Source organism: Chrysochloris asiatica, unplaced genomic scaffold (genome assembly GCF_000296735.1).
Source record: "Chrysochloris asiatica unplaced genomic scaffold, ChrAsi1.0 scaffold00004, whole genome shotgun sequence".
In the NCBI taxonomy this organism is placed as follows: domain Eukaryota; kingdom Metazoa; phylum Chordata; class Mammalia; order Afrosoricida; family Chrysochloridae; genus Chrysochloris; species Chrysochloris asiatica.
The window spans coordinates 47,144,355-47,165,494 of NW_006408522.1; the positions used below are offsets into that span (position 1 = coordinate 47,144,355).

The window sequence follows — 21,140 nt, forward strand, 5'->3', positions numbered from 1 at the left end:
ACCAATTCCATGACAACAAGATAATTTTTAGCAAAAAGGTCACTGATACCAGTGTTTAATTTCAGAGCAGACTTGTTACAATTCAAGTTTCCAACAAATAGATTGAAAGCTGTAGTTGGTTCTACAGCTTCCACTTTCTGCTTCTTGGCTTCAAGACCGGATTTCTGTTTGGCCGTTTCCTTCTTTCGTTTTCCAGGTACTTTTTTGACAGGTTCTTCCTCCTCTTCATCATCATCCTCATCTTCCTCATCGTCTTCCTCCTGGTCGCCCTCTTCCTCATCTTCATCACCATCATCTTCCTCATTGTCATTGTAGTCCTCAGCCACACTCTTGGCTTTCAGAGGAACCACCTTGGCAGGAGCTTTCTTGCCCTTTGCCAGCATAACGTCCATGGCTTCTTCCTCAGAGTCATCTTCTTCATCCTCCTCATCATTCTCCTCATCATCTTTGTTGTTGTCATGGAAGTGAGGGCAGCTGCTCCTTTCTTCATGATGGGCTCAAATTCATTCTCATCCTTATCATCTTCCTCACTGTCTTCATCATCTTCCTCATCACTCTGTTCCTTCTTGGCATTCTTGCTATTCTTTGACCCCTTGACTGGAGGAGCAGCTCCCTTCTCACAGGAGGTCACCACCACTGTTTTGCTTGGGGTGGCTCCTTTCTTGCCAGGTGTTGCTGCTGCTTTGTCTGCTGTAATTGTCTTCATAGCTGGTGTGGCAGCTGCCTTCTTGCCAGGGGTGCCAGCTGCTTTCTTGGCCGATGTGGCAACTACATTTTTAGTAGGGGAAACCACCACCTTCTTTGATGGTAGTGTGGTATTCTTGCCTTTTTTCTAAGGAATGACAACCTCTTCTCCAGTGCGTTCTTTATCTTCTGACAGTTCCTCATCCTCACTGTCTTCTACCTCTTTATTGGAAGGAACCACCTTCTTGGCATTCCTTTGATTTTTCCCAGCTTTCACAAGCTTCATCACGATGGCAGCTGCGGACGGTGGAGGATGTGGAGGATGAGTGGAGTAGATGAGACAGCAGAAACACACATGACCTACAGCAGTTGCTGTTCTGAAGAGGCTGGAATGCGCACGCTTGGCTACCAGCTAGAACTCGAGACTCCCTTTCCCATTCTTACTTATTTCTTGGAGGTAACAGCTATCAACAACTGGAAGTCTATCATTCTATTACTGGTCTTATAGATAGTTAATAGCTGTAGGTATAAACATATGCCATTGAGAGTTGAGCAGAACCTGAATAGGAAGGGCAAGGCTGGTCTGGAGTTTAAGGAGTTGTGTGGACTTCTGAGCCTACAAATATCAATCTAACCCATGGAAAGTTGGGGCTGAGAGAAAAAATGAAGGGGTCAGAACCTGATCAGATGAAGAGAAAGATGTTTGATACTGTGTTGTTGTTGTTGTTAGGTGCCATCAAGTCAGTTCTAATTCATAGTGACCCAACGCATAGCCAAATGAAACCCTGCTCAGTCCTAATAAACCCCATAGTTATGAATATTGTTTATGAGTTCTGTGTGGCCATTGCAATGGATTACTGAACACAGAGGTGAAGCAAAGAGTGTTGTGGGAGGGATGGTTGGTGTCAGAATAAAGAAGATTGAAAGGTGAAAGGTGACTGTGTCTCATAAGCATTGGCCTTGGGCTGATTTTGAGTTGGATCTTCCATTCCTTTTGTGAAACCAGAGGAAATCCGACGTAAGCCCAAGACTATTTTTGTAATGATAAAGGGAGAAAAGATTGAAGCTGTCTAGATTTAATTTTACATGATTCTTCAATCAAAATTCATGAAAGCAGTAGTCAAAAAAATCAAATTATTATATTGATCAAATATACTGCAAAAGAACTCTTTTAAGTGTTAAGGAGCATTGATGTCAGTCTGAGTACTAGTGCACACCTGACCCAAGCTATGGTATTTTCAATCTCCTTATAAGCTTGTGAAAACTGGAAAACTGAATAAGAAAGATTGCAGAAGAAGTGATGCATTTGTATTATGTTGCTGTTGAATAATATTGAATATACTATGGACTTCCAGAGAACAAACAAATCTGTCTTGAAAGAAGTACAGCCAGAATTCTTATAATGATCATGGTGAGGTTTCATCTTATGTACTTTGGATATGTCAATAGGAGGAACCAGTCTCTAGAAAAGGACATCACGCTTGGTAAAGTGGAGGGTCAGGGAAAAGAGGAAGACCCTCAGCAAGATGGATTGATACAGTGGCTTCCAGGATGGGCTCAAATATAACAATAAGTGTGAGGCTGGTATAGGAGAAGGCAGTGTTTCATCCTGTTATACAGAAGATCATTATGATTTGGAACTGACTTAGTGAAAGTTAATAACAACGCCAATAATGTCATGATAATTGATTTCAGGGAGTGCAGTGGATCTCTTAGACAAGTGCTAGACTGCTAACTACAAAGTCAGCAGTTTGAACCCACCAGTCACTCCACCAGAGAAAGATGAGGCTTTGCTCCCACAAAGATATACAGCTTTGGAAACCCTAATCAGAGTCACTATGAGTCAGAATTGACTTGATGACACTTAACAGCAACAACAATTTCTTTTCAAAATAAGGGCATTTAAGATGAAAGATGTAAATCTCTAATTTTCAAAAGTTTATAGTCTAGAAAAAAAAGCAAAAAAAAAAAAAAAAAAAAACCCAAACAAAAACCCCCCAAAAAAACTCAAAACAGAAAAAAATATGGGGACATCAAAAAGAAAATTCAAAGAAAGAGAATCTGAATACATTTCAAATGCCTGGATCTTACCCTCATATTGTTTATCTTAATCTTCAAATTAACCACATAAAATGAATGTTATTGTTGAGAAGCTCTATTGTAACATAACTTGTTATAAGTCAAAGAACTGGGAAGCAGTGTGTTTAGGGTATGCATCCCAGGTCTTCTGACTTGAAAGTACTTTTCTTATGGTGTTAATCTAAATCTATTAAATTCTAAAAATAGAATTCTGTTTGCTTGGTGCATACTGTTTCCCATTGCTTTCTGGAGGGTGCCTTCAATACCATTCATTCAGGTTTTTCCTGATATAGACTGTTACCAGCCAATTTCCTGCTTGGAAATTTCTGTTAACTATAGGTACGCATCTGTGATACGGTTGATGTTCAACTATAGCAAGAGGTAGCATATGATCAGGAACTGATGGTACTGAAGAAAGAAGTACAAGCTGCTCTGAAGGCATTGGCAAAAAACAAGGCTCCAGGAATAGATGGACTACAAATAGAAATGTTTCAGCAAACTGATGCAACATTGGAGACCCTCAGTTGTCCATGCCAAAGAATTTGGAAGACAGCTACCTGGACAAATGATTGGAAGAGATCCATATATGTGCCCTTTCCAAATAAAGGTTACCCAATGGAAGGCAGAAATAATTTAATACTATCATTAATGCTATATGCAAGCAATATTTTTGTGAAGATAATTTTAAAATCGTTCTAACAGTTTATTGATAAGATGTCAGAAATTCAAGCTGGATTCAGAATAGGATGTGGAACAAAGGATAAAATTGTTGATGTCAGATGGATCTGGGATAAAAGTAGCGAATACCAGAAAGATGCTTACTTATGCTTTATTGACTATACAAAGATATACAATGTGTGTATCATAAAAAAACTATAGATAGAATTGCAAAGAATGGGATTCCAGAACACTTAATTATGCTCATGAGGAACTTGTACATAAATCCAGAGGCAGTCATGAAAACAGAACAAGGGGATACTGAATGGTTTGAAATCAGGAAAAGTTTGTGCAGAGTTATTTCCTTTCACCATATTTACTCAATCTGTATGCTGAGCAAAATTTGAGAAACTAGGTTATATGACAAAGAACATTGCATCAGAATTGGAGGAAGAGTCATTAACAACCGGTGATATGCAGATGACAGAACCTTGTTTGCTGAAAGAGATTGTTGTTGTTGTTAAGTACCATCGAGTTGGTTCTGACTCTTAGCGACCCTGTATATGGCTTCTGAGGAGTAACTGGTGGGTTTGAACTGCTGACATTATGGTTCAAAATGACCTTGTGGTCCAGTGCATTATCCTACAGTGCCACACCAGAACTCCTATTGGAAGAGAAGAGGATTTAAAATACTTACTGATGAAGATCAAAGACTGCAGTCTTCAGTATGGACTACCCCTAAATGTAAAGGAAACACAGATCAGGTCAATGAAATAACATAGTAAATGGAGAAAAGATTGAATTGTTAAAGACTCAGTTTGTTTGGATCCACCATTAACACTCATGGAAACAACAGTCAAGAAATCAAACTATGTATTGCATTAGGAAAATCTGTTGCAGAAGACTTCTTTTGTGTTAAAGAGCAAAAACATCACTCTGAGGACTAAGATGTGTGTGTGTAACCCAAGCCATGTATTTTCAAAACCTCGTATGTATGTGAAAATTGGGCAATGAATAAGGAAGATTATAGACAAATTGATGCATTTGAATTATGGTGTTGGTGAAGAAAATTGAACGTACCATGGACTGTCAAGGAGCCCTGGTAGCGTAGTGGTTACAAGTCTGGCTGCTAACCTCAGGGTCAGCAGTTCGAAACTACCAGCTGTTCTTCAGGATAAAGATGAGGCTTTCTGCTCCTATAAAGATTTACAGCTTCAGAAACCCTATACCAGGTCACTATGAGTCGGAATCAATTCCATAGCACATAGCCACCATGACCACCACGTACTGCCAGAAGAAATAAGCAAATCTGTTTTGGAAGAAATACAGCAAGACTTCTCCTTAGAAGCAAGGCTGGCGAGACTTCCATTTCTCAGTCTTTGCACTTGTTGTCAGGAAAGGCCAGTCCCTGGAGAAGAACATCATGCTTGGTAAGGTGAGGGGTTAAGGAGGATCTCCCAATAAGATATAATAGCAATTGTAACAAAGCACAGGACTGGCAGTGTTTAGCTCTGGTACACTTATGGTGGTTATGAGTAGGAATCAGATCAAGGACACCTAACAACAACAACATCTGTGCCCGAGACTGTAAATCATTCCCGAAGAACTAAGTCTGTGAGAGCAGCCCCATCTCAACCTGGGAGTCCAGTGAGTTTGAGATTGTGCAGAGAACATTCTATTCGCTGAGTTGCCTTTATTCTACAAACTAAACATTCCCAAAATTAGCTGGGAGAAGAAATTCTCATTTATTCTGGAAACTGCAAAATTTCCAGAAAATCAAGTAAATATCTCTAGAAAGTTGAAACTGAAATGTTATGGAACTTATGTTAAATGCAAAGGATGAGTAAATAGGGAAGTTAAGAAATTATTATATGATATAAATCATATCTCATAATAGAAACATTATTATCTGTGATGTATTCTTCATGGATAAAGTGTGTTCTAAATTCTAACTTTCAAGGGTTCAAGAGCAAAGATGTCAGTTTGAGAACTAAGGTGGGCCTGACCCAAGCCACAGTATTTTCAATAACCTCATACACATGTGAAAGTTGAACAATGAATAAAGAAGACCACAGAAAAATTGATGCTGAGTTATGATGTTGGATAATATTGAAAGTAACATGGACTGCCAAAAGAACAAACAAATCTGTGTTGGACGAAGTACAGCCATAATGCTCCTTAGAAGTCAGAATTGCCAGATTTTGTCTCTCATACTTCAAAAATATTATAAGGAGGGACCAGTCTCTGGAACAGAAAATAATTCTTGTTAAAGTGAAGGATCAGCAAAAAAGGGAAGTCTCCAATGCGATAGATTGGCACAGTGACAGCAGCAATGGACCCAAATGGAATAATGATTGTGAGGGTCACGCAGTGTTTCATTCTGTTTTGCATAAGACCACTGTGAGTTGATAGTAATGGCACCTAATAACAAATGACAAAATTCTAACTAAAACTTGAAATTTAGCTGGAATGGATCAGAAAAAACAACATACTTTCTGTTTGGTTACGTGTTTATGGGAAAGTATTATCCTCAGTGTGGTAGATATTTTTTTGTGGAATATATCTTTCGTCAAGGAGAAACTTTGGATCTTTGTGTTATATTATAGAGCGATTTGTTTTTTCAGGACTTTTTGGTTTCTAAGTTTTCTTGAATGGGAGCCTCATCTGTTAACATGCAAAAGATAGAAAGATACAAAGTGAGTTCAATTATGAAGGTTCTGGAAATGAGTGTAGAGTTTTATAATCTGCATTTCACTTGTGTTTGCTCTTTGTTTTTCTTTCTGTTGCGGAAAATCCTTTTTGATGTATACATATAGTCTATGTGTTGGAACTGAGCTGTTCCTTGTAATCTCATCATAATCCAAACCAATGACTTGTTTGGGCAGTTGGTGATGATTATCTATGGCAATCGATTTCATGAGGTGGTCATCATGCCTACGACTGAATGACAAACTTGTAATGATTTCATGGGGCTTGTTGAAAACAGAGAAATCTTATATAGCAAAATTATGAAAATAAAACTTTTAAGATTGAAAAAGCTTTATTATTTTTCCAAGAAACAAAACAATATTGGGAGATGCTGAGGGATAAATACTGAACTGTTAACGATAAGATCGGCAGTTCAAACCCACCAGGCGTTCCTCGGAAACCCTGTACAGTGTTACTATTAGTCGGAACTGACTTGATGGTACTTCCCAACAATAGCAATTTACTTACACTTATTTAAATAATATTATATAATTTAATATCAAAATAATACATGAATGTTTCAAAAAAAAAATTAAGTGTATGCAAATCAATATAAAACCTCCCCTCCATTTCCCATTTTTTCTTCCTTCTCTTCTCACTAGAAATAACCGGTATCCAGAATTTGAAATATGTTGGTTGGGTCTTCTTTCCCTAAAAGTATAAACTTTTGTATATGTATACCACCACACATATTTGTGAGCATCCTGTATAGTTTTGCATATATAAGATATGGAAAGTTGCATTTTAATTTATTTACTAAAAATGTTTTAATTTTAATCAAGTGTATTGGTTGTTTTTAAAGTATACATTAAGTGTTTTGTAAGTAAATAGAATCTATTAAAAAAGTATACCTTTTAGTCCTGGTGTGTGACTGTTGAATAAGCACTGGACTACTAAGCACAAGGTGGGTGGATCAAACCCGCCAGCTGCTCCTTGGAAACCCTATACAAGATCGCTATGAGTTGGAACTGACTCCACAGCACTTAACAACACAACAACAATAATTTTCCTAGGGTGCTATTAAACAGAGATCTATGAGATTTCTAGAAAGTACAGAGTTAGGTTTTGTTTTGTTTGCGGTATCCTTCTACACCTTCAAAATGGATTATTGAGATTTGGAGAACAAATCTGGGATCACAATAAGATATAAGGTTGGAATTGTGGAGCTTGACAGGTGACTCATAGTGACCCTAAAAAGGGTTTCCTAGACTTTAAATCTTTACAGGAGCAGACAGCCTCATCTTTCTCCCACTGAGCAGTTGCTGGGTTTGAATCCCTGACTTTGTGGTTAACAGCAGGGATCCTTATTATAGCAATGCCTCCAGGTGTAAATACAACTTAGAATATTTATAGAAGGGAGATTATGAATAAGTAAGTAAGCAACTATTTTTATTTGGTTTCACTTTGTGCATATGTCAGCAAATATAAGGAGTTGGAAAACATAAAATATAATTGTTACACTGAAATAATCTTGAACTTGAAGTGGGTGGGAAAAGGGGTAAGGCAATAACATAATATTTTTTACCTCAAACAGAACCTGAGATGTTTAAGGAAAAATCTATGTTTAATATACATTTTTTATTTTATTTTTCAATATTTTTGCTTTTTCATGAAATATCATCTTTCTAATGCTGTGATAGACAAAATGAATAGGAGAACATGCACATTTGAGATATAACTTATATGTAGTTAGGATTTTGACTGGAAGATATCTGCCTTGTATTTTGGCCTCAACTTAATATAATCATTGCTGTTAGTCAGTTCTGACTCATAGTGACCAGATAGGACCTTATAGAACTGCCCCATAGTATTTCCAAGGCTATAATCTTACAAGGTGCTGGTGTGGCACTGTGGGATAATGTACTGGACCAAATTCACCGCAAGGTCGGTGGTTAAAACCCACCAGCTGCTCCTCGGAAACCCTATGGATCACTGAGTCAGAACCAACAACCATCTTACAGAAACAGACTCACATTTTTTTCCTGTGGAGTGACTGGTGGGTTCACACTGCCCACCTTTTGGTCAGTGCTGGAGCTCTTTAACTACTCCACTATCAGCACTTATTCAATTTAACATAATTACATATAATTTTGAATAATGTATCTTTACAATATTAAACAACTCAATTTATACCATGGAGGGTCTATGTAGTAGTTCTGTAATCCCCCCAACCAATGCTACATATGGATGTGCTGGCTGCAAAGTAACTAGTATGTTTAGACTTTTAAATCTATCATGATCTAAATGGGCATTTGTGTAAAGAATGTTTCAATATACAATTTTTCTAATATATAAATCTAAAAAATTTAAATAAAAATGTTCAGGTTGATAAAAATTATATTTAAAATATAAATATAGCATTTGTCAAATTTCTTTTCTCTTATATTCTTTTAAGGAGCTCTGGTAGCATAGTGATTACGAGTTGGGCTGTTAATCTCAAGGTCAGCAGTTCGAAACTACCAGTGGTTCCACAGGACAAAATGAGAATTTCTGTTCCCGTAAAGATTTATAGCCTCGAAACCCTATACAGGGTCACTTTGATTCGGAATCAGCTCCAAGGCACATTACTACCACTGCCACCATATTCTTTTTGGGACCCTGGGGTGGCACTGTAAGGGAAGTATTGGACTGCTAGCTGCAAAATCAGTGGTTCAAACCCACCAGCCACTCCTCAGAAACCCTGTAGAGGGTGCCTATGAGTTGGAATTTATTTGATGACATTTAACAATATATTGTTTTTTAATGAAATGCTGCATTTATTCAAAATGCAGACATCTTCATATCAGGTGCTGCTTGTTCTAAGAATCTGAATGGTTGGCATTTGAAAGCATAGTTTTTTGAGTATTTGAGATAAATGTGATAGCTATGACAGGTAAGGTTTAGTGTCAAAGTGGCTGGTCCCGCATTCTTCGTGGTTAGCAGTTAAGATGCAGTTAGCAACTTCCATGACGAGCTCTAATATAATACAGTTAAGCTAGTGAAAACATAGAGGAGTTTACATTTTAATAGCTGATAAACTTTGTGTGTCCAAAGTGGGAAAAACCTTTCCTGTCTTTGCTACTTAGGACTTGTAGCAGAAATGTATGTTGAGGTATTTCAATCAATCCTTGTTGTTGCTGTTGTTAAGTGGCACCGAGTCGATTCCAATCCATAGTGACCCTGTGTAAGGTTTCCAAGGAATGACTGGTGACCTTGAACCACTCACCTTGTGGATCAAACCAATTTTGTAGTTCAGCACATAAACTCACAGCACCACACCAGGACTCAGTCAATCTTTACTTTCTGTAAATTTGGTCTCAGAATGGGTGGGGGATGTTTCAAAAGTAGTCACTGCTGGGATCAACTTCAGTTACAGTGTCTAGTTCTGGGCACCTGACTCTTTCATATCTTTATCTGGGCACTGATTTCTGTTCATTTGCTGTGGGGATAATTATGCTGGGTCACACTCTCAAAGCTGGCTGCATTTTAGGTGGTGGCATTTGAGCATTGTGACTGGGTAAATAAATATGGAAACAGCTAAGCAAAGGTCAAATGTTCTAATTTCTTTGTTGGCATAGTACCTAGTGCTGTCAGTCAATTCCAACTCATAGAGACTCTATAGGACAGAAGAGAATTGCTCTTTAGTGTTTCTGAGGCTACAAATCTTTATAGGAGCACACACCCCATCTTCCTCATGAGAAATGGCTGATGGGTTTGAATCGAACCACTGACTGTGCCATTAGCTGTCAAATTCTTATATCACTTTCTGTCTTTAAGTAGTTTGCCCAGCAGTTCTATCAAGGGCTCATAAACTGACTTGTTTACAGCATGTGCTCATGCATAATATTTCCTTGGACAATGTGGATCCATCTACTTTATAGCAAAGTAAGTGCAGGAAAGCACATATAACTAGGAAATCCATGGATCCTACCATATATGGTGACAAGTGGGGCTTGCCAATCAGATGGTGCATCGTAGGCACCACATTGAAAATGACACACTTCTGAATTGGGGCTTTGTTCTTCAAGACATATGCTTTGAATGAGTGGCCTTTACATGGTACTATGTCCCCTCTGGAGTCCTGATGTGACTCTGTAGGATAAACACTGGACTGCTAACTTCAAAAATTGATGGTTCAAACCCACCAGTCTCTCCTCAGAAACCTTATTGGGATCTCTATGAGTCAGAACTGAGTGGACAGTCTTTAACAACAACGTGTTCCCTCTAATGGAGTCCCTAGGTAGCACAATTAAGCTTTTGATGTGTAGCTGAAAGGCTGGTAGTTTGAGCCCACTCAGAGACTCTTCAGAGCACAGGTCTGGAGCTATGCTTCTGAAAGGTCACAGCCTTGAAAACCCTAAGGAGCAGTTGTATTCTGCACATGAGTGGGAATCGACTTGACAGAAATAACAATGCAACAGCAAGAACAATGTCCCATGTAGATAAAATGCATGGGTCTGGAAGTCAGAGGATAGAAATAAAAGTGATACCTCTCTCTGTGAATCAAAGTGACCTTAAAAAGTTTCTGTTTTCTATTCCTCAAACTTTAGAATCTGTTGGAGTGGCAACAATGTGTATTTTGGGAGATGCAGTATGGATTTCAATAAATCTAAATTCTTCTTTTAAAAACAAAAACTTTCCTGTCATTTAGGTTTCCTCAGGTTGAAAGACCAGCAGTCAGAAGAAAGTGATCTCATTCTTTTCCTTCATTACTATGAAGAGATAGGGATGCTGTTTCATAAAGGATGAGGTATGAAGAGTATATCTGAAACTAGGAATCCACTAAGGCAGCACTTGGTGGTTCCATAGTTGATGACAACTGTAAAAGGGTAACTATGGCAACAGTAGACTGGCAAGGACATTTTAATCAGGGACTCATCCTGATTAACTCATAGTTAAATGTAGCTCCTCAATGGCAAGCAACCTAGACCAGAAACACTGACTGATAATAAGGGGACTTTAAAATGGAAAGTAGAGGAGGAGATGATGAATATCAATTAGGAGCCACCGTGCTGTTTTAGCTGATCACCCTCCTGTTGTAAGTCTTTCTTTTATGAACTTGTCAACAGCTACCACTTAAGGGAATTTTTACAGGATAATAAAATGGAATCATATAGGTGTAAGTGATTTTAGAAGTGGAATATAACCCAGCATTTATTATTTCCAAATAAGGAGATGGTTCTCTATTTCCAGCACCTCAAAGTCCACTGATGACTTGTGTCTTGCTTCTTAACATGCACAGTATTGTTTTGGGATTGGAAGGACATGGCAAGGAGTTAATTTACCTTCTAATAATGAAGAAATACTGTAGCTTCCTTGCTCTTCAGTTGGGACTATGTTAAGTCACAGACTCTATAGAGTCTCCCAGAGGGTCCGAGTAGGCTAAACCTCAGTCATATTGTTCAACATAAGTATCCTTCTTTTGCCTATCTCACACTCTCATCCCCATCTGATGTTTTCCAATGTCAATTTCCAAATAAAGTATCTGCAATAAAGGTATGTCATTGGGTCTTTCTCTGAGAGAACTTAACTTGAATAATTTAGTAGTGTGGCTCCATAGGATAAGCATTGTATTGCTAACTACAAAGTTGGCAGTTCAAACCCACTAACTGCTCCTTGGAAACTCTATACAGGGTGGCTATGAGTTAGAACCAACTCAACAGGACTTCACACTAAGTCTAAAGGAGCACTGGTAGACTAGTGGGTTACAGCAGTGGGCTGCCAACATAAAGGCCAGCAGTTCAAAACTAAGTTGGGCTACTAACAGCAAGGTCAGCAGTTGGAATTTACCAGCTCCTCCGAGGGGAAAACAGATGAGGCTTTCTGCTTCCATAAACATTTACAGCCTTGGAAACCCAAGGCTCACTGAATCACAGTGAGTCAGAACTGACTCCATGGTGCACAACTACAACCACCACAACTGCTAATTGTAATGATATTTAGGAGATATTGCTGCTTTCAATGAAAATCATGGTTATCATGGGGGATTAGCATTTCCGTTATCATGGTGGATTCACACTTACCACAGTGGTAATAGTAATGAATAAATGCTCTACAGAAGTAGTAGAAATGGGTTTAAAGAAATGGCTGATGCATTCAGTTATGGCTGTGTTAAATGTGGGATGTTTAAATAAAGATGTCTAACAGGCAGGTGTGTGTATAGTTTTAGAGCTCCAAAGGCAGATGTGCTCAACAAAATCGGAGATAATATTGCTGTTTGCTCATTCTTCTTATTGCTGTCTTCATGTCTTTGTTTCTCAATGTATAAATGGCAGGATTCAAGATAGGGGTGATAGCGAAGTCAACAATGAACAGGTATTTATCAAGCGATGACGTGGGAAAAGGCCACACATAAAGAAACATGCATGGAGTGAAAAAAAGGACAACCACGGTGATGTGAGCTGACAAAGTGACAAATGCCTTGGATAAATCACCTGAAGCACGTTTCCAGACAGTGACCAAAATGAAGGCATAGGAAAGGATTAGCAGGAAAAAGGTACCCATGCTCATGAACCCACTGTTGGCAGCAATGATAAATTCAAATTTGTATCCATCTGTGCAAGCAAGTTTTATGATCCTGGGAAAGTCACAAAAAAAGCTGTCTATTTTATTAGGCCCACAAAAGGGCAAGCTAATAACAAATGAAAACTGAGACATAGCATGGATAACCCCAGTTACCCAGCCAATGACTACAATTGAAACACAAACTTTATGATTCATGATGCTCAAGTAGTGAAGAGGCTTACAGATGGCTGTGTACCTGTCAAATGCCATGGCTATGAGTAACACCATCTCCACTCCTCCTAGGATGTGGATGAAGCATATCTGTGTCATACAACCTTGAAAAGAAATTACTTTGTGTTCATTCAAAAGGTCTGTAATCATCTTGGGAACTGTGGTAGTTGCAACACCCAAGTCAATGAGGGACAGATTGGCCAGCAGGAAGTACATAGGAGAATGTAAGTGAGAATCAAGAATCACCAAAAACAAAATGAAAAGGTTTCCCAGGATGATCCCCAAATAGAGTAGGGAGAATGTCAACGTCAGAAAAACTCTAGTTTCCCAAGAACTGGAGAGTCCCAGCAACACAAACTCAGAAATCACTGAATCATTTAGTTTACCCATTGACTGGGACAGAAGAGCTGATTTTCAAGTAACCTGTAGATAGGAAATGAGAAAGTGTCAGAATGAGTGACATAAGCAGTCAATTTTCTACTTACCTTGCTAATTTGTTCTATGAGTTACATGTACTGGAATTATTAATCACTAATTGGAAATAAGCAAAATAAAGAAAATAGCAGGATTATGGTTTCAAGAACAGTGACTACATAAAAAGACAGACACAATTTTGAATATTTTAGGTGGAAGCAAATGGGGTTACTTCCTTTATTACTATTGTTGTTGCTGATATTAAATACTGTTGAGCTGGTTCCAACTCATAGTGACCCTGTATAGGGTTTCTGAGGGGTGATTGGTGGATTTGAACCACCGACCTTGCAGTTCTAACTGACCTTGAGATCCAGTGCTTATCCTACAGTGCCACACCAGGACTCCATTAACCTACTATTAGATGTTATTTATTGATTCATTTATTTATTTAACCCCTTAAGGATTTCTAGACATTTTTTTTTTTTTGACAGTTTGCTAAATGATAGCCCACCTATATACTCTTAGGCATTTTATGCCACCTGGACATTAACACTTTCACACTAACTTGCAAATTCTCTTTTGCTTAGTTTTATGCTTCATTGAGCAAACAGAGATCATTAGGTCCAAACTGTTTAATATTTTAAAACAATTACAATCAAAATGAATAGCCCAGTTTCAGATTATTCATATATTGCTCATAGTACATTGTTACCATTTGTGTATGCATAAATCTGTTATTCAGTGAAATACAGTATATTATCAATGCCTGTTAATAAGTATAAAATGTTATTTAAATAAACATAAATGTAATAGACAACATATATTAAGTACTATACTAAGAACATTGCCTCTTGTAAACTTCACAAAATTTCTGAGATAGATTCTGTTTTGTTAGATTTATTTCACAAATGAGACCTACTGAAACTAAATCTCTGAAAGATCAAATGTCAGAAAGACACAAGCCAGGACTTGTATCCAGAGATGTAGAAGAACATACTCAATGCTGCTCATCAGAATGCTGTTCTTCTTAATGCATGCTTCCTGAATGTTCCCAGAGATCCATCAACTGAACTTTATTCAACTCTTCACTCTCCTTGACCCACCATAGTAACTCTCTTTTTAAAAATTCTGAATCCTGTTATACTTTTCATTCAGTTGATAAGTCAAACCAATTCCTTTTTTTATAGGAATAAAGTCTAAATTCTGAATACCTACTATGATAATCACATTTCAATCATTATTTTCTGTGCTCTGCACAATTTGAAACTGTTGACCATTCTCTTTTTTCCCTGTAATTCCCATGCCCTTTCATTTATGGTCATTATCCCTTCCTTACCAACAGAAATTCCATTTGTTCAGGCAGTGGGCTGAAATCTGGAAATTTTACTAGAAAGCAGTTCCAGCTCAGCCCAAGAGGATGAAACATGATTTTTTGAAACAAATTTCCTTGGGATATTCCTTTGTCTGAGATAAGGCATCTGATCTGAAACTATTTAATGTTATATAAATTAGTGTTGGCTGTGGAGAGACCTCCTTTGCAAATAAGACAAAGCTTCATGTGGAGAAAGATCCTTTTCCTGGTCTATCTGCATATAATGATAATATTATGCCTAATGATATAGTCTACTTTTGTAAAGATTGTTGTTGTTGTTGTTAAGTGCTGTTGAATAGGTTCCGACTCCTAGTGACCCTGTATAGGGTTTCCAAGGAGCAACTAAATTACAGTCTTCAAAACCCTATTGATAGTTCTACTCTGGAAACAACTTAATGACAATTTTTGTTTCATTTCATGCAAATTTAAACTAGTACATCATTGTTGATGAATTCTAAATATGTAGTTTTATCTTTGGATTCCAGAGTAACATATACAAAACTGTAAGTGATATACATAAAATGGGAGTCCCACTCCAAGGTAATACTTCAAATCTGAACTTATAATATTATAATATAATATACTCAAATGCTTGTATAAATATCATTATCATCCTCCCAAATGCCCAATATGTGGGATAACATTCTTATTTCTTTACTTTCCATTTCCAGAAGCACAATTTTCACTCTGAAGTATTTCTCAATTCATTTTTCTTCTCTTAAATTTTATAATCAATTTCTTCCTTCCAGTATACATATTTTCCCACCTTCATTTGAAAATAGAAAAGACTTCTAAATTATCTTTCTATTCTCAATAATATCTATTTCCGGCTCATTTTATACTCTGCTTCCAGATCTGTCTATATAAAGATAAAATACGATAATATGACTCTCGTACTTAAAGTCTATGATAGTTCTATTATTAGAAAATCTTAAAGCATATAAGTCAAATTACATTTGATTTCAGAGAGATTTCCATAAAACTCTTAGGGAATGAATTTACTGAACAATTATTGGCTAAATTTCAACATCCAACAGTTAGTAATATATGAAGAATTTAAAAAAAATTAGCATGATGCTTTTAATAGCATTTCTAAACCAACAGTTAGTATCTGATTTTAGATGAAACATTAAAATCAAGAATACAACAAAGAACTACTAAAATAGCACTAGCACTTTAATACATTAGAGATGAAATGAAGCAATGATATTGAAAAGAAGGTAGCAAAATTGCTATCATTTGTAATCACACAAATGTCTATTTGAAAATGTAGTCAAATGGAAGCTATTAAATTGAATATGAGCATTTAAACAACATAATAATTCAATAATACTTTAAAATATGTTAAAAATAAATCTTATTTATAAATGAATAATGTTGTAAATATGTATGGGATCAATCTATTGAAAATATTATTTTATTATGTATTTGTAACTCTGGATAGAAAGGAAAATCAAGGCATACTAATATGGAAAAAAAATAGAATCCAAAACATAAAAAAATCAATTCTTACTGAATTGCTCCATAATAACTATAGTGCTCACAAAAAGTTCAGTGATATCCCCTTAGAACATGACAAAGTGATCCAAAAGTCCAGTTCCATAACTAGGGAGATTGTGAAGTGAAAATGTAGTAGGAGTCAGGAAGGACAAGGGAATGCTTTCTATAAAATATATTAGAATATGTTATAAACCTATAATAATTATAACATCACCACTTTGGCTAAAGCCCTGGTGTGGCACTGTAGTAAAAGCACTGGATTGCTAACTGCGAGGTTGGTGGTTCAAACCCACTGACCATTTCTTGGAAACCCAGTACAGAGTTGTTATGAATCATAACCAACTCAACAGCATTGAACAACAACATCAACAAGCTTGACTAAAATTGAACAGATACAACTGGAACAAAACAGTCAAAAGTTAATTAAATATATATAATTTATTGTATGATAAAAAAGACATCACAATTGTGTAGGAACAAGGGACATTCAATAAATTCATAGCATTCAATAGTGGTTAAACATGTTGCTCAACATGGACAACAGAATGTTGTATAAATGTTCTACCATGTATCTTGTTTTCAGGTCTCACGTTGAGTTGAATCTGACTTAGAGTGATCCTATGTACAACTTAATGAAACACCACCTGATCCTATACCATCCTCACAGTCTTGTTGTGTTTGAGCCCTCTGCGCTGAGGTCAATCCATCTCAGTGAGGGTCGTCTTCTTTTTTGCTGATCATCTACTTTACCCAGTTTTACCATACATAGTATAGCAAAATAAACTACATATGATTTGAAAGCAAATGTAAAAGTAAAGTTATAAAATTTGAATAAAACATACTAATTTGTTTTATCAACTTGAGGCTAAGGTCTTTCTAAATTTACTCTAAATTCAAAAATAGGTCATCCACATCTATATATTTTTTAACAGAATGACTGAATCCAGTGTTGTTGCGGGGTGGGTAAAGCAATGCCTCTCCTTCACAGCTGATGGTAATATAAAGTAATACATTCATTTCAGAGGGTGATTTGGCAGTAGAGTAAAATATCTTTTAACTGAGATAGAAATCTTGTATTTTGAAATAATTTGCTAGGAAAAATCAGATAAATTTGTAATGTTTCTTTATTTGTCAATATATTTTATAATGCTAATTTCAAACAGATTAACTGTTCAGGATAAAAGGACTAATTAAGTAACTAAGTGTATACATTCATACAATATAGACTTTAAATGCATGTAACAGGGATTCAAAAAGTTTATAGAAATATTCCATTATCTTTTAATTCCATTTCCACAGACTTTTTGAGAACTCCTGGTATAAGTTTACATTAACTAGCATGGAAGGGTCAATAAATCAAGTAAACAGGTATAGAGTATAAGTTGTTTTAGGGAGAGGAAAGAGGAGTGCTTTGCATGAGTAAATGCTTAGAATTTACCAAAAATTTCCACAGGGAATTGTGGGAATAGAAATAATGTTTTTCTTCATCTTCAAGTTGGTATAGTCTATTCTATTATCTCTATAATTTTAAACTAAGATGCATTGAAACTAATGGAAAGAATAGGAAACTGTATAAAAGACTAGTTTCCAGTATTCATATAAATGTGTCCTCAGTTTTCACTTAATTAGGTGTGTGTCCTAGGGTGAGCTAACTTAATTAATGGTACCTCAAATATTTTTATCTGTGAAAAACAATATTAAGAGTTTTTAGCTCATATAATTGAATGAGCTGAAGCAAGAAAAATACCAGAAAATGCTATGATATAGAGTAGGAACTCAGTAAGTTTTATCTCTCACGATGATTTTTAAGGATACAGACCTGGAGTTCTTTAGCAGTTGAATTCTTCAGACAAAAGTAAGGATAGCACGCTTTTTCTTGTTGTACTAGATATAATGGAACAAACAGGATGTGGACATTACTTTTCATTTTTCTTATTCCAGTATTCAGAGGGGAAGTGTGATGACTCCATAGGATAAGCACTAGACTGCAAACTACAAGTTGGTGGTTTGAACCCACCAGACTCTTTGCAGGAGAAAGACGGGGCTTTCTGCTTCCGCAAAGATTTATTTTTATTTAAAGCCCAGAAATGCTATACAGAGTTGCTATGTGTCAGAACCAACTCCACTGCACTTAACAACAATCATCTTCAGAGAGAGAAAAATGGAAGATTCAAGATTCTTCCCATTCTGCATTATCAAAAATATTAGTGTTTTGAAGAACTAGTGTTTTGAAGAATATCATATGTTTGCTTTTTAATATGGTTAAAACTGTGAGAATTAGAGTCCAGAATATTATAAAACAACATAAGTGAAAAAAAAAAAAAAAAAAAGTAACAAAGCAAAAGGAAGGCAGGATGAGAAATAATATGTGGGAAACTAAAAAAACTGGAAATAATTTTGCAAAAATTAAAAGAGTAGGTATCATACTTACCTACTCAGTCTCAGGTTTTACCTACAGCAACTTCAAGGATTGAGAAGCACAAAGTTTAACTCCTTTTTAGATTACCACTTGCTCAAGTCAAATAGTTATAAATAGTTCTCACCACTAGGTATGAAACCAATGATCAGAACTGAATATTAATAGCCAATATTTACTCCATATGGAATCTAGGTATTTGCACATTGGATTTTCCCTAGGGCCAAGTATTATGAGATTTAAAAAAAGAATAATAGGGACATAGAACAATTCAACGTGATTATCAGTAATTTTGTAGCTCTGACAGTATTTTTTTCCAACTTGGGAATTTTAGATGTTCATTGAGTTTATTAAAAGAATTCAATCACTGATAATAACAGTTTGTCATCAATATCAGGTCAATTTTCACTACCTACCTTTAACTGCTATTTCACTTAGAATTTTGGGAAACACTGATTTGACGTTTGAACAAATCATGGATGATAGATAAAATCTCCATTTGTTCTATCAAGGATAGAGCAATATATTCATAGACTCAGAAATTCAACTTGGGATTTTAATACCTAAAATTATTCTAAATGAAATTATAGAAAAAATTCTTTCTTTCTGGAAAAAGGGTAGAGCATATTTATTGGTTAAATATATGATGGTGTTTTAAGAGATTTCAAAAACCATTGAATAAACAGTGACCTACTTTGGACTGATTAAAAGATTGTTTTTAATTATATCTGTACAACTATTGCTGAGAGTCTTTTTAGTGTAAAGAATTGATTCAGTTCCATTCTAAAAGAAAAAGAAGTTAATTAATACAAATGCATTTCCTGAAGTATTATCTGCTAGGACATAATCCTTTTGGACCAAAGGCACCACTTTTTCTGCAAAATATATTGCCTAATTTCCTATACCTGTTGTTGTTGTTAGGTGCCATAATGTTAGTTCTAACTCAGAGTGACATTGTGTACTACAGAACTAAATACTGTTCCATCTTCACAATCATTGTTACGCTTTAGCTCATTGCTGCTGCCACAGTGACAATCCATCTCATTGGATGTCTTCATCTTTTTTGCTGACCCTCCAATTCACCAAGCATGGTAGATATCCTTTCCAAGGAAGTGATACCTCTGGATAATATTCCAAAGTATGAGTGATGAAGTCTAATCATCGTGGCTTCTAAGGAACATTCTGGCTGTACTTCTTCCAGTCTGGCTGTTCTTCTGGCAGTCTATGGTACTTTTAATATTCTTCTCCAACATCATAACTCAAATGCATCAATTCTATGGTTTTTCTTTTCATTGTCCAACTTTTGCATGAACACGGGGCTATTGAAAATACCATGGCTTGGGTTCGGTGCCCCTTAGTCCTCAAACTGACATCTCTGCTCTTCAACACTGTAAAGAGATCTTATGCAACAGATTTGCCTAATGCGATACATCATTTGATGTCTTGACTGCTACTTGCATGAGTGTTGATAGTGGGTACAAGCAAAATCAAGTCTTTTGCAACTTGAATCTTTTCTCCGTTTACCATAATTTTTGTTTTCTTTACACTGAATTACAACCCGTATTGAAGGCTGTGGTCTTTGATCTTCATCAGTAAGTATTTAAAGTTTTCTCTATTTTAAGCAAGTAAAATTATATCATCTGCATATCACAGGTTGTTAATGAGTCTTCCTCTAATCCTACGTAACATTCTTCTTTGTATAATTCAGCTTCTCGGAGTATTTGGTCAACATACAGATTGAATAAATATGTTGAAAGAATACAACCCTGGTATATAACTTTCTGATTTTAAACCATTCAGTGTCCCCTTATTCTGGTCAAACAACTACCTCTTTACCTATGTATAGGTTCTCATAAGCACAATTTTGTTTTGGAATCCCCATTCTTGGCAATGCTATCCAGTTTATTATCATACACACAGCTGAAAGTGTTTTCATAGTCAATAAAGCACAGGAAGACATCTTTTTGGTATTCTCTACTTTTAGCCAAAATCTATCTGATATCACAATGATATTCCTCATTTCATGTTTTCATCTGAATCTGGCTTGAACCAGCAGCAGTTGACTTTCAATGTATTGTTGCAGTGGTTTTAAAATTATCTTTAATAAAATTTTACTTGCATGTGATATTAATGATATTGTTTTATGATATCTGCATTCCATTGGGTCACCTCTCTTTGGAATGGACACAAATATGAATCTCTTCTATCAGATGGACAAGTAGCTGTCTTTCAAATTTCCTGCATAGATGAATGAATGCTTCCAGTGCGGCATCAGTTTGCTGAAAGACTTCAATTGTAGTCCGTCAATTCCCAGAGCCTTGTTCTTTGTCAATGCCTTCAATGCACCTTGGATATCCACTCAGTATCACTGGTTCTTGACCATATACTAATGCTGTGTATTCCTCCAATCTTCTTTTGATGCTTTCTGCATCATTCAAAACTTTGCACATAGAATCCTTCAACATTGCAATGCAAGGCTTGAATTTTTTCTTCAGTTTTTTTCAGCTTAAGAAATGCTGAGTGTGTTAGAAAACTCTTTTGGCTTTCTAACTCCAG

At 36.2% G+C, this 21,140-nt stretch overlaps 1 protein-coding gene and 1 pseudogene across 1 annotated transcript; both read right to left on the reverse strand.

Moving 5' to 3' along the window:
* The window catches only part of LOC102814741, a 2,244-nt pseudogene extending 1,274 nt beyond the window's left edge, over window positions 1-970 (reverse strand).
* Window positions 971-12,336: 11,366 nt separating this feature from the next.
* Window positions 12,337-13,272, reverse strand: LOC102815116 (olfactory receptor 4F21-like). The gene has a single exon (XM_006831915.1). The coding sequence runs from the start codon at window positions 13,270-13,272 to the stop codon at window positions 12,337-12,339; it is 936 nt and encodes a 311-aa protein (XP_006831978.1).
* Between the last annotated feature and the right edge of the window lie 7,868 nt (window positions 13,273-21,140).